Source organism: Macaca nemestrina, chromosome 15, assembly GCF_043159975.1.
Source record: "Macaca nemestrina isolate mMacNem1 chromosome 15, mMacNem.hap1, whole genome shotgun sequence".
In the NCBI taxonomy this organism is placed as follows: Eukaryota; Metazoa; Chordata; class Mammalia; order Primates; family Cercopithecidae; genus Macaca; species Macaca nemestrina.
Genome location: NC_092139.1, coordinates 54,798,816 through 54,812,785, shown reverse-complemented (window position 1 = coordinate 54,812,785; position 13,970 = coordinate 54,798,816). Strand labels below are relative to the sequence as shown.

The window sequence follows — 13,970 nt, the reverse complement described above, 5'->3', positions numbered from 1 at the left end:
GGGTGCAGCACACCAACATGGCACATGTATACATATGCAACAAACCTGCATGTTGTACACATGTACCCTAGAACTTAAAGTATAAAAAAAAAAAGAAATTAAAAAAAAGACGAAAATTCATGTGGAATCACAAAAGACCCAGAACAGCCAAGACAATCTTGAGAAAGAAGAAAAAGTTGGAGGCATCACACTCGTGATTTCAAAATACCTTACAAAGCTACCGTAATCAACACAGTATGGTATAGCATAAAGACAGACATATAGACCAACAGAACATTCAGAATAGAGAGCCCATAAATCAATCCATGAGTATGCAGTCAACTAATCTTTGATAAGGGTGTCAAGAATATATGATGAGGAAAGGACAGTCCTTTAACATATGGTGTTGGAAGAAACTGGAAATCCATATGCAAAAGAATGGAACCAGACTCTTACACCACACACAAAAATCAACTCAAAATGAATTAAGGATTTACATATAAGACCTGAAGCTTTAAAACTCCTAGAAGAAAAACACAGAGAAAAAGCTTCATAACACTGGCCTTGGCAAAGATTTCATGGATACAACACCAAAAAGCACAGGCAACAAAAGCAAAAATAGACAAGTGGGACTACATCAAACTAGAAAGTTTCTGCATAGCAAAGGAAATGATTAACAGAGCAAAAAGGCAATCTATTGAATGAGAGAAAATATTTGCAAAACACATATAAGGGGTTAATTTCCAAAACATATAAAGAACTCCAACAGTTTAATAGCAAAAAGACTAGTAATCTGATTAAAATATGGGCTAAAGACCTGAGTAAACATTTCTCCAATGTCTCCATAAAACATACAAATGGCCAACAGGTATATGAAAAGATCCTCATCACTAATCATCAGGGAAATACAAATCAAAACCATGGAAAAATATCAGTTCATATCTGTTAGGATGACTATTCACAAAAAGAACAAAAGATAACAAGCATTGGCAAAGATGTGGAGAAACTGGAACTCTAGTACACTGTTGGTGGGAGTGTAAAATGGAAAACAGTAGGGAGATTCCTCAAAAAATTAAAACTAGAACTACTATTTGATCCAACAATCTCACTTTTGGGTATTTATCCAAAATAATTGAAATCAGGATCTCAAAGAGGTGTTAGCACTCCAGTGTTCATCATAGCACTATTCACAATAGTGAAGATTTAGAAACAACCAAAATGTTCATCAATGGATGAATGGACAAAGAAAATACACGTACAATGAAATATTATTCTGCCTTAAAAAGGAAGGAAATTTTGACACATGTCATAACATGGATAAATTCTGAAGACATCATGCTAAGTGAAATAAGCGAGACATCATTTCTCTACCAAGTCCAATACTGATAAGCCCATCAAAGGCATTCTTTATTTCTGTTACAGAGTTTAATTCTAGCATTACTTTTTTATTCTTTATTATAAATTTCATCTTTCTGTTTACATTGCCCATCCTTTCTTGCACATTGTCCTCTTTTTCCTTCAGAGCCCTAGAGCCCTGGCATATTAATCAGTTATTTTAAATTCCTAGTCTGAAAAATCCAACATCTGCCATATTTGAGTCTGGCTCTGATGCTTGCTCTGTCTATTCAAACTGTATTTTTTTTTTTTTTTTTTTTGCCTTTTAGTGTGCCTTGTAATATTTTGTTGAAAGCCAGGCATGATGTACTAGGTAAATAGTCCTTTAGGGTGAATAGGTAAACAGGCCTTCAAGGTGAGGTTTCATGTTCATCTGGCTAGAAGTTAGGCTGTGTTTATCGTTTGTTGTAGCTGCAAATGTAGGTATTGGAGGCTAAAATTCCCTTGGGTGTCCTTGTTTTTGTCTCCTTCCCTTGTCTTCAGGTTTCCCGATTGTTTGACTGATTTGAGACAGAGTCTCACTCTGTCACCCAGGATAGGGTGCAGTGGTGTGATCTTGGCTCACTGCAACCTCTGCCTCCTGGGTTCAAGCAATTCTTATGTCTCAGCCTCTCAAGTAGCTGGAATTACAGGCACCTGCCACCACATGCAGCTAATTTTTGTATTTTTCGTAGAGACAGGGTTCTGCGCTGTTGGCCAGGCTGGTCTTGAACTCCTGACCTCAGGTGATCCCCTTGTCTTGGCCTCCCAAAGTGCTGAGATTATAGGCGTGGGCTACCATGCCCAGCCTCCTTTTTTATTCAGACAGGGTCCCACTCTGTTGCTCAGGCTGGAGTGCAGTGGCGCCATCTCGGCTCACAGCAACCTCCGCCTCCTGTGTTTAAGCAATTCTCCCACCTCAGCCTCCTGAGTAGCTGGGAGTACAGATGTGTGCCACCATCACCAGCTAAGTTTTGTATGTTTTGGTAGAGACCAGCTTTCACCATATTCGCCAGGCTGGTCTCAAACTCCTGACCACAAGTGATACACCTGCGTTGGCCTCCCGAAGTGTTGGGGATTACAGGTGTGAGCGAGCCACCATGCCTGGCCTCCTAGAGACTTAACTAAGGTCTGAGACATGTGGTTCATTCAGTTGTATAATAGTTTCCTGCTACTAGACAGGATCCCTAGTGATGTGGTGGCAAGGTTTGGGGGAGGAGAAGCCTTTTATGGTCCTTGGATTAGGTTTCAGTCTTCTGTGACCTTCACAAGTGCTTCTCAGTTCCTATCTAACCCCTGCCTTTGCCCCATGTGACTCATGTTCTTCTGACTGAGGCTAGAAGCCTATATGCTGAGACGGCTGGCAAAGGATGGAGAACTGGGTTCATTCCCATTGGCCAATGGAGACTTCTTTTGACATCTCCTCTACACCAAGTGACAATGACTGTGACTATGATTATTGCCTACTTCGCTGAGGATCAGGTCTCAGGACTATTCCCTTCTTAGAAACCTGGTTTGGATTTTTAAAAATTTAAACCAAAATAAGGATAATGAAAGTCTTAGATTTTTCGGAAACTAGGTGAGCTAACAGGAAAAGTACAGGCAAGAGAAGAATGAAGTGACAGGTAGAAAACAAAGGGAATACTCTGAATGGCCACACCTACTGGCACTGGGTTATTTTTCCAGAAGTATAATGCATAGCCTTACTTTGGGAACAAAGGACAGAATCTGTGTGGTGGCAAGAAAAAGCTCAGGGGCCACTGGTGTTGAGAGGCCAAAGGTCACATTCAAGAAAAACAGCCAACTGTGCTGATGAAAACAGACAGCTGAGAACAGACATGTGAAGGCATCATCACATCTGAAGGAATGTTGAATTTCTAAATATGCTTCCAGCTCCTCATAAAGTGAATTCAGGGTAAATTCTAAATGAACATAGTTCAAACCTATTATTCCAGGCACATGACTTTCAGCAACAAATTTTTCTCAGATGCAATAACTTCTTTCCTACATTTAACTTTGAAGAGGAACTAAATTAAAATCACTGGATGGGATTCAATCTGTGTGATCACATTTTTATGACCTTGAGAAACCAAGCCTTTCATTTGACTTAGTTTAAAAGGCAGCGTTACATTCTGTTTTCAGTCACACTCCAGGGGGAGAGAGAACAAAGCAACTTTGCAAGTACTTTGTTCAAGCCTGAATAAAGGCACATAGCACTTCATTGGCCTATTTGAGGCTGGAAAGCACAAAACCAATATGGACGGAGCAAAAGGTCAAATTGCCACTGCTTAGTTTTCTTTTCTTTTTTCTTTTTCTAATTAAAGAATCTAATTTGCTTTTTGAGCTTCCTATTTAACTTTATAAAATATTATCTTTGATGATACTCCAACTATCTAGGTAGTAAAGATTCACTGGGAGACAGCATAGGGTACCAGTTAACTCTGGTCACAGAGGGTCAGTTTGGAGCACACACAGCTGTTTTATGACTTTTGATATGTTACATAACTCCCTGTGCCTCAGTTTTCTTATCTGTAAAATGATGATAATAGGATTAAATGATTATAAATAAAGGTGTTAAAACAGTGCCTGGCATGGAGTCAGTACTACTGAAGGGCATATCACCATATTAGTTGTGATTTGGGTGGTAGAAAACAGAAATCAAGAGCATGCATTCTGGCATCAGACTGTTAGTTTAGACCCTGGCTGCACCTCTGTGACCTGGGCAGGTTATTTAAGCTTTCTAAACCTCATCTGAAACATTCTACTTGGCACCTGCAGCATAACGCCCTCCTGGTTCTCCTTGTTCTTCCCTGCCGCGTCTTCTCAGACTCCTTTGCTAGTTCCTTCTGATCTTCCCCACCCTGAATGTGGAGTCATGCCCTGGGCCGCTTTCCTATTTATATTCACTCTCTACTGTTCTTCTTAGGGCCCACGGCTTTAAAATGCATTTACACCCTGATGATTTACAAATTTATTTATCTAGCCCTGACCTCTCTCTGAATTCCAAGTTCATGAAATCCATCTGCCTACTCAGCATCTCCCTGTGAATGTCAAAAGGGCATCTCAAATCTAACATACCCAAAACTTGTGTCTTGATTTTCTTTCCCCCAAGTCTGTGCCTCCTGCATGTTCCTTATCTCAATAAATACCTCACTCTGCCCCCAAAGCCTGGAGTCACCCTTCTCCTCCTGTTCTCTCATAACCCAGACCCAATCCATAAAGAACCCAGATGGTTCTTTTTTTTTTTTTTTTTTTTTTGAGACAGAGTCTCCCTCTGTTGCCCAGGCTGGAGTGCAGTGGCATGATTTTGGCTCACTGCAACCTCCACTTCCTGGGTTCAAGCAATTCTGCTGGCTCAGCTGCCCAAATAGCTGGGATTACAGGCACCCGCCGCCATGCCCGGCTAATTTTTACATTTTTAGTAGAGACGGGGTTTCACCATGTTGGCCAGGCTGGTCTTGAACTCCTGACCTCAAGTAATCCACCCATCTCGGCCTCCCAAAATGTTGGGATGACAGGCGTGAGCCACCATGCCCAGCCCTCCAGCTGGTTCTTTTATATAAAAATATATCCAGAATCTGACCACTTCTTACCACCCCGCTGCTGCCACCACAGTTCAAAGCAATAGCACCTCTCTGCAGGATCTCTGCAATATTCTCCAAACAGCACTCCTTGCTCCCACTCTTTCCCCCAGTTTATTTCCCATAAGTGGCCAGAGTGATTCCTCATTTCAATTGAAGTTCAACCCAAAGTCCTTCCTTCAGCCTACTGACCCTTCACGACGTGGCACACTGATGCTCTCTCACTCCAGCCTCTCCCTCCTCCCCAACACCTGTTCGGATTCAGGTGCACCAGCCACTTTGCTGTTCCAGAAAACACTCAGTACGCCCCCATCGCATGGCCTCTGTACTGTGGTTCCCTTTGCCTAGTATTCTCTTTCTCAAGACATATCCCATCCCATCTCTCTCCCCTCTCTCTCCCAGAGGAGAGAGGAAATATAAACTATGAACAAAACACATAAACCAGTGTAAAAGACGACAAAGAACAGATGAGGTTAAGTGGATAGAGAAGGCATGGGCACAACTGAATGTGGCTTACCAACTCTTTCACTTCAGGTCCTACTCAACTACCATCTTACCACAGAGACCTTTCCCCACTATCTTATATCTTATATTAAATTGCACCCATGCCTTCTCTATCTACTTAACCTGCTGATTCTTCATCATAATATATGTGTGTGTGTGTGTGTATATATATATATATATATATAATTTTTATTTTTTTATTTTTATTTTTTGAGACAGGATCTCACTTTGTCACCCAGGCTGGAGTGCAGTGGCACGATCTCGGCCCACTGCAGTCTCAACCTCCTGAGTTTAAGTGATCCTCCTGCCTCACCATCCCCAAATAGCTCAAGCATGTGCCATCACACCTGGCTAATTTTTTTGCATCTCTCGTAGAGATGAGGTTTTATCATGTTGCCAGGCTGGTCTCAAACTCCTGAGCGCAAGCAATCCATTCACCTCAGCCTCCTAAAGTGCTAGAATTACACGTTAGTCACCACGTCTGGCCCTTTGTCATAATACTTTTCACACAGATTGTTTACTGGTTTATATTTCCTTCCTCTCCTCCACATGCACGATCATAAGTACCATAAGAGCAAGAACAATGCCCGGCACAGAGCAGGTGTTCCATATTTAATGTTAAATGAATGTACCCTTTTTCTCATTATCTATAGACTCATAACAAACTACCTCAAAACTTAGTAGCTTAAAATAACAACCAAGTCATTATATTTCATGCTTTTGTGGATTAGGAAAGCAGGCAGGGAGTGGCTGGGTGACTCTTCTGTTTCACATATTATCAAGAGAGGGCATTTAGTGATACTTAGTCTCCGGACAGATTTGTCTGGAGAGTCCAAGAAGGCTTCACCTATGTGTCCGGCACCTTGGTGGGGATGACTGGAAGGATAAGGCTCAGCAAGGACTATGGACTGGGGCACCTACACATAATTTCTTCAGCATAGCAGCCCCAGAATGATCAGACTTTCTATACGGTGGCTTGTGGTTCCCATAGTGAGAGTTGCAGCTAATAGGGTAGACATTGCAAGGCCTTTTATGTATAATTCAACCTCAAAAGTCATATAGCATCAGGCTGGGCATGGTGGCTCATGCCTGTAATCCCAGCACTTTGGGACGCCAAGGCGGGTGGATCACCTGAGAACATGACTTCGAGACCGGCCTGGCCAACATGGTGAAACCCTATCTCTACTAACAATACAAAATTAGCCGGGTGTGGTGGCACGTGCCTGTAATCCCAGCTACTCAGGAGGCTTAGGTGGCAGGATCACCCGAGCTTGGGGAGGTAGAGGCTGCAGTGGGCCACGATCGCACCACTGCACTCCAGCCTGGGCAACAGAGTATGACCCTGTCACAAACAAACAAACAAAATACATTTTAAAGAATAAAATTTAAAACTTCTGCTCTGTAAAAGACACTGTTCAAAGGAAAAGACAAGCCATAGATTGGGAGAAAATATCTGCAAGGCACACTATCCCCCTGATAAAGGACTGATACCCAAAATACAAAAAGAGATATTAAAACTCAATGATAAGAAAACTAACAACTGAATTAAAAATGGGTGAGAGATCTGAACAGACATCTCATCAAAGAAGATACACAGATGGCAAATAAGCATATGAAAAGATGTTCAACATCATATGTCATTAGGGAACTGCAAATGAAACCAATCGCACACCACTAAACACCTTTTAGAATGGCTAAAATGTTAAAAACTGACAATACCAAACGCTGACAAGATGTAGAACAAGAACTCTCATTCATTGCTAGTGATAATGTAAAATGGCACAGCCACTTTGGAAGATGACGGTTCAGCAGTTTCCTACAAAGCTAAACATAGACTTACCTATTTAGCCATAGAAAAGAATGAGATCATGTCATTTACAACAACATAGATGTAATTGGAGGTCATTATGTTAAGTGATCTAAGCCAGGTACAGAAAGACAAACTTTGCATGTTCTCATTTATTTGGGGGAGCTAAAAATTAAAACAATTGAACTCATGGAGACAGAGAGTAGAAAGATACCTACCAGAGGCTGGGAAGTGTAGTGGGGCTCAGGGATGGGGGGAAGTGGGGATGGTTAATGGGTACAAAAAGATAAGTTAGAAAGAATGAATAAGATCTAGTATTTGATAGCACAACCGGATGACTATAGTAAATAATAATTTAATTGTATATTTAAAACTAAAAGAGTGTAACTGGATTGTTTGTAACACAAAGGGTAAATGCTTGAGGGGATGGATACCCCATTTACCATGAAGTAATTATTATACATTGCATGCTTGTATTAAAATAGTTCATGTACCATATATATATATATATATATATATATATACATACACACACATACACCTATGTACCCACAAAAATTAAAAATTAAAAGTTAAAAAATAAACAACCCCAAACCAAAAACAGACTTACATATGACCCAGCAATGACCCTCCTTGGTATTTACCCAAATGAGCTGAAAACTGACGTCCACACAAAAACCTGCACAGAGATATTTATGGCAGCTTTATTCACAATTGCCAAATCTTGGAAGCCACCAAGATGTTCCTCAGTAGGTGAATGGATAAACTGTGGTACATCCAGACAATAGAGTATTATTCAGCACTAAAAATAAATAAGCTATGAAGCCATAAAAAGACACGGAAGAACCTTAAATTTGCATTACTAAGTGAAAAAAGCCAATCTGATAATACTACTTGTTACATAATTCCCACTACTTGACATTCTGGAAAAGACAAGACACTAAAAAGATCAGTACTTGCCAGGGGTTCAAGTGGGGTTAAAGGAAGAGGGGTGAGTAGATGGAGCACAGGTCATTTTCAAGCAGAGAAACTATTTTTTAATGATACTTTAAAAGTGAGTACATGTCATTATGCATTGATATATAAAACAAAGCAGGCTGGGCACAGTGGCTGACACCTGTAATCCCAGCACTCTGGAGGCAGGCAAATCTCCTGAGGTTAGGAGTTCGAGAACAACCTGGCTAACATGGTGAAACCCCATCTAATTTTGTAAAAATACAAAATTAGTTGGATGTGCTGGCACACGCCTGTAATCCCAGCTACTTGGGAGGTTGAGGCATGAGAATAGTATGCACCTGGGAGGTGGAGGTTGCAGTGAGCCGATATCGTGCCATTGCACCCCAGACTGGGTGACGAGAGCGAAACTCCAACCCCACCCCCACACACCCCCCCAAAAAAGCGAAACAAACAAAAAACCCACTAGCATGAGAAACTGCTTATTGGTGAATGCAGACAGGGACACCCACTTTTAAAGTCCCTATCAGTCTATAATGTTCCACTACTGCTTACCTGAGTATGAAAATGCATTTGCTCAGATGGTGAAGGTACAAGGTGAGGGGAAGCACAGGTTACCTTGGCTGCTGAATCACTTGCTCAGCTACTTTGTTACCATGTGTTCCCACAAGGAACCCTGAATATGTCCAATTCAGCCTGTTCCCAGTCATTATGGGTAGACACTTCTATCCATACAATCCTTGCTTCCAATTCTTCAACTGAGTTGTATTAAATTTTCTTATTGCTGTATCACAAATTACCACATTTATTATTTCATAGTTCCCATGAGACAGGAGTCTGGATCTGGGTTAGTGGGGTCATCTGCTCAAGGTCTCACCAGGCTGAAATTAAGGTGTCTGCTGGAGATGCAATCTCATCTAAGGCTCAGGGACCTCTTCCAAGCTCACTGGTTATTGGCAGAATCAATTTCCTTTTGGCTGTAGGACCGAGGCCCTCAGCCCCTAGAGGCTGCATGCCATTTCCTGTCATGTGGTCTTTCCCACAAGATGACAGTTTGCTTCTTCAGGCAAACAGGAGAGTATCTTAGCTGCTTTAACTCTCCCTGGCTTCAGGCTGGGCGTGGTGGCTCATGCCTCTAATCCCAGAACTTTGGGAGGGCAAGGCAGGCAGATCGCTTGAGGTCAGCAGTTCAAGACCAGCCTGGCCAACATGGTGAAACCAGGTCTCTACTAAAAATACAAAAATTGGCCAGGAGCCGTGGCTCATGCCTGTAATCCCAGCACTTTGGGAGGCCGAGGCGGGCAGATCACCCGAGGTAGGGAGTACAAGACCAGTCTGACCAACATGGAGAAACCAAGTCTCTCTAAAAACAAAACAAAACAAAACAAAACACAAAAATTAGCCGGGCATGGTGGCACATGCTTGTAATCCCAGCTACTCGGGAGGCTGAGGCAGAAGAATCGCTCGAACCCAGGAGGCAGAGGTTGCAGTGAGCTGAGCTTGTGCCATTGCACTCCAGCCTGGGCAACGAGAGCAAAACTCCATCTCAAAAAAAACCAAAACCAAAACAAAACAAATTAGCCAGGCGTGGTGGCAGGCACCTGTAATCCCAACTATTTGTAAGGCTAAGGCAGAAGAATAGCTTGAACCCAGGAGGCAAAGGTTGCAATGAGCTGAGATTGTGCCACTGGCTTCAGTAAGGGCCAGTCTCTTTTAAAGTCTCATCTGATTAGGTCAGGTCCACCTTGAATAATTTTCATTTGACTAGCTCAAGGGCAAATGATTTGGGACCTTCATTATATCTGCAAAATCCTTCATCTTTGTCACGTGACAGCTTCATCACAGGAGTAAAATCCACCAGACTCCCAATCCTGCCCACTCTCAAGGCAAGGGGATTACACAGGGCACAAACAACAGGAAGAGAGAATCTCAGGGCCATCTGCACTTCTGCCTACCACACTGATGATTAATCCTAATGAACTAACGCTGTCAGGTTAATCCTAAATCAAGCCTCATCACACTATCCTCCTCCTAAAATAACCTTGAACAGCTCTACAAAGCATAGAGTGAATTCCAAATTCATTAACCTGATATTCCAGGCCTTTCTCAAGCTCACCCTAGGTGACATTTTGAACCTTAACTACAAAAGGCCCTCCTCACCCATGCGGTCCTTTGCTCTGCCCCTCCCATGTCCTCTGTGTTCTCTGCTCTGCATTCCTTCTTGCATTTTCCTCCAGACCCTATTTGCTCTTTCCCTCCTCTTCCTCCTTCAAAGCCTATACAGACTTCAAGATGTTGTGCAGATTCTACATTCCAGATCATATGCTCCTGTGTGTCCTCCTTTGTCCCATTTATGCATCTTTGCTAATTAAATTCATTCAAGTGATTTTTCTCCAGGCCCCCAACAGACCCTAAAGTCAACTGAAATACTGAACTGTTGAGGTTATAGTGTTAGTTCTATAAATATGATGCTATGTCTCAGACTAATAATTAACCCTAAGAGCAAAGGAGAAGAGCTCCAACTAAACAATAAATTAACAAAATGTGGGGCCTCAAATGCAGTGGTGATGTCAGGGAGTTAACTAGCATTCATTTAAAACCACCTTCGACCTATTCCTGGAGAATATTTTTACCCAGAAAATCAGTAGGCTCAAATTTGATAATATAGACACAAAAACAACCACTGCTGACTGACATTTTCATTCTAGGGGCATTTTATTAAGAAAAATACTCAAAATTCCCCACATGCTCGTATTTTCCAATAAATACTGGAAAACTACATGCCAAAACTCCAAGGAGCCTGACTTTATGCCTCCAAGATCATTTTTAAAAAGTCTTTCGAATGGAGACAGAATGAACATTCTTGACTCTTAGAGAAATGTTAAGTAGGAATTCCATACACATACCCAATTTTTTTCACCTCAGAAAAAGACTGAGTCCTGGGTAAGTATATTAGTCTCCTTGTCAGCCTACCAAAGTACTAACTGGTCCATCATGCCATAAAAATAAGCCCACAAACACAAAACTAGAGATAGATAACATTCTATCTCCAGTAATAAAGTTTCTGATGATGTAATATGCATTACCTGTGTCTCTTTGATGAAAGTATTATTACTAGAAAAATCCATTTGGCTTGCCTCTCCAATAAATCAAATTTCTCAATGACAGGAACCATGTCGGTTCTTCCATCCCTCATGCAAGAACTTTTACTTGGATATGCTCTTAATAAATATTTCCTGAACATCAGTTTGGATACAATCTATAAATTAAAGCCCATTAATAAACTTTTCACCATAAGTAGACAATGAATGGTAAGAGGCAATATATTAAAAGGTACAATGGTGTTCTAAAAGAGAACATATGCCCTCCTATACAAAAATGCCCACTTGGCTTTTCACTCCTGCCAGCTTTGTGGAAATGAAAGGGTGACCAGCATTACGGTGTAACAGAAAATTCTGGAGGTGGGGCAGTGGTGTGACATTCAGGCAGACAGGGAGCGGGGTGCTCTGCCCCAGCAGATCCAGCAGAACTATATGACACCACTCTGCCCCGGCCTTCGTTTCCTCATTTGTAAAAGCTGAGATCTACCTTAGGTTGTTTACTTAGGTTCCTTCTACTCCTAAAAGAGATTTGATGTTATTAATGCCATTTTTCAGCACAGAATCAGTTTTCAACAGTTAACAAGTTTTCTACACAGTAGATACACAAGAACTTTCTACAACGTTTTCTTCTAGCATCTCCGATCAGTAGCACAAAAGCATATATAAATTTTTATCAGTTGGATAATGTAAGTTCTCCAAATGTATAACGCTGATGTTCCCATTTAATATTAGATATTCCAATGTTTCCTATTTACATTCAAAAAAGGAAATCTGGCTTATATATACAATTGGAAGAGCTTATTAACTCATATTTAATCAGATGACAAAAGTGATACTATGGCAAGGAATATAAGGATTAAGCAAATTAATTAGACATAAAGTTCTCAGACTCTAATACTGCATTCCTAGTAAGTTTAACTGTCACCTTCTGTGCTACCAAAACTTCAAAACAGATTTATTTTCTGAAAGGCTGGAGAGTAGGGTGTTGGGGAATGACTTATTATGTTAACCAGGGATTGTGTGTATATAATTACAAGCTGCAATCACCATAACTCAATTATATCCAAACGTTTAAAGCTTTTCTGTTAAAGAAAGAAGGAAGGGAGGAAGCAAAGAAGAAAGAAGGACAGAAAGAAAATTAGGTCTTGCCTGAAAGATTACTTATGAGACTTAAGGAATTTACACATTCATGGCTGAGTGCTCAATAATACATTCCCAGTGGAATGGTCTCTAGAAATGTCTACAATTAAAAACAGAACAGTAGGAAAAAAAAAATTGAATGGCTTACTCTCTAGTTAGTGCGTGAGTGGAGGATTCCTTTTCTGAATCAGGAGAGCTTAGGGTTTGCAAAATACAATGATTTTTTTCAGTGGATAGGGCATCTCTTTCTTGCTCAGCATGGATTAATTTTAAGGCCTCTATTCCATCTCCTCCCTCCACCTTGCCACCTGGATTTGGCTGTGGTTCTGGGCTCTTTAAAAACAGGTCATCTTCACTTATTGAAACAGTGAGGTCACTGCTGGTGCTCCAACTTTCCTCCTCCTCCTCTTCCTGCTTTTTTCTGAAGGGCTTTTGTGACTTCGGGTCCCCGTGAGCAAGATGATCTGCAAGTGGGGACACGAATCGATTACCAATCACTGACTTCAGGGGGAAGCAAGGTAACACACAGCAGAATCACTCATCAGTTAAAAACACGGAGAAGCAGCCCACACACAATTCATTACGGAACTTAAAAGCTTAAACATATTTTCAAATGTTTAAAAAAATCACAGCGGGTTTAAAAATCAGCAAATTCACTTGCATGTACATTTTTAAGAGTTCATTAGAATGGATTTTGTTGGCAAAGATACTATTTTATGACAAAGAGAGATAATTAGAGAGTATATTTTATCCTTACATAAGATCACTACCACCCAGAAAACTCAGCAACCAAACTCAGCCTCTCATCCCACCTGAAACACCTTGCCAAGGAGAATGCTTCTCTTGAGACCACTTATTTTCAGATTCACAGTATTCCAAAACTGATATCGGAGAGACTGGCGGGCTGGCTCTTTTTTCCTCAACTTCAATATGTTCCCGTGTCAGTATTTCTCCCTCTGATCCCTCTGATCTGCTGGAACTGTCACACTTTAAATCAGTGGTTCTGTTCTCTGGACTTAATCTTTCCTGTAACGGGGAATTGAGTTCAGCAGACTTTTTGCCTTCAGATAAATTACTCTTGCCATGACGTGTGTTACTTCCTATCTCCAAGCAATGAGTTTGTTCCTCCTCAGACAATACACTGGCTGTGACTGGCGTTTTCTCACCAATCTGAAGAGATGCCTTTCCATCTATGTTGTCAGACTTATTTAAGCACTGTGTGTCATTACTAGTTTGTACTACACAGCTGTCTGTCACATTACTTCTCTGGGCTGTCTGTCGGTGTGAATGTGGGTCAGGAATTGAAAAGTTCTTTGTGGGTTGGGGAGATTTGTGCTCTGTACTGAAATCTCCCATGCTTGAGACGGCTGACATTTGGCGGCCCATAAAGATTGTTGCTGGTTGATACAATCCTCTTGACATGGCTGTTCCTGAGTTAATTCCCTCCTGCACTGCAATCTGCAACACCAAAAGAGATGTGAGCTAAACATATTGTGTATAAACAATTAGGTGGGTTTTTTTTTTCCCCCG

At 41.3% G+C, this 13,970-nt stretch overlaps 1 protein-coding gene across 9 annotated transcripts in view; it reads right to left on the bottom strand.

Annotated features, from left to right (window-relative positions):
• The window catches only part of LOC105486794 (kizuna centrosomal protein), a 131,934-nt gene that overhangs the window by 81,364 nt on the left and 36,600 nt on the right, over positions 1 to 13,970 (bottom strand). For all 9 annotated transcript variants that reach the window (XR_011613597.1, XM_071079741.1, XM_071079740.1 and 6 more), the window contains 2 exons: positions 13,253 to 13,898; positions 12,589 to 12,904 (listed from right to left, as the gene is read on the bottom strand). Coding sequence is in view for 8 of the 9 variants with exons in the window: in XM_071079741.1 (XP_070935842.1) it covers positions 12,589 to 12,904; positions 13,253 to 13,898 (962 nt within the window). In the remaining variant the exon portion in view is untranslated. The remainder of the gene's footprint in view (positions 1 to 12,588; positions 12,905 to 13,252; positions 13,899 to 13,970) is intronic.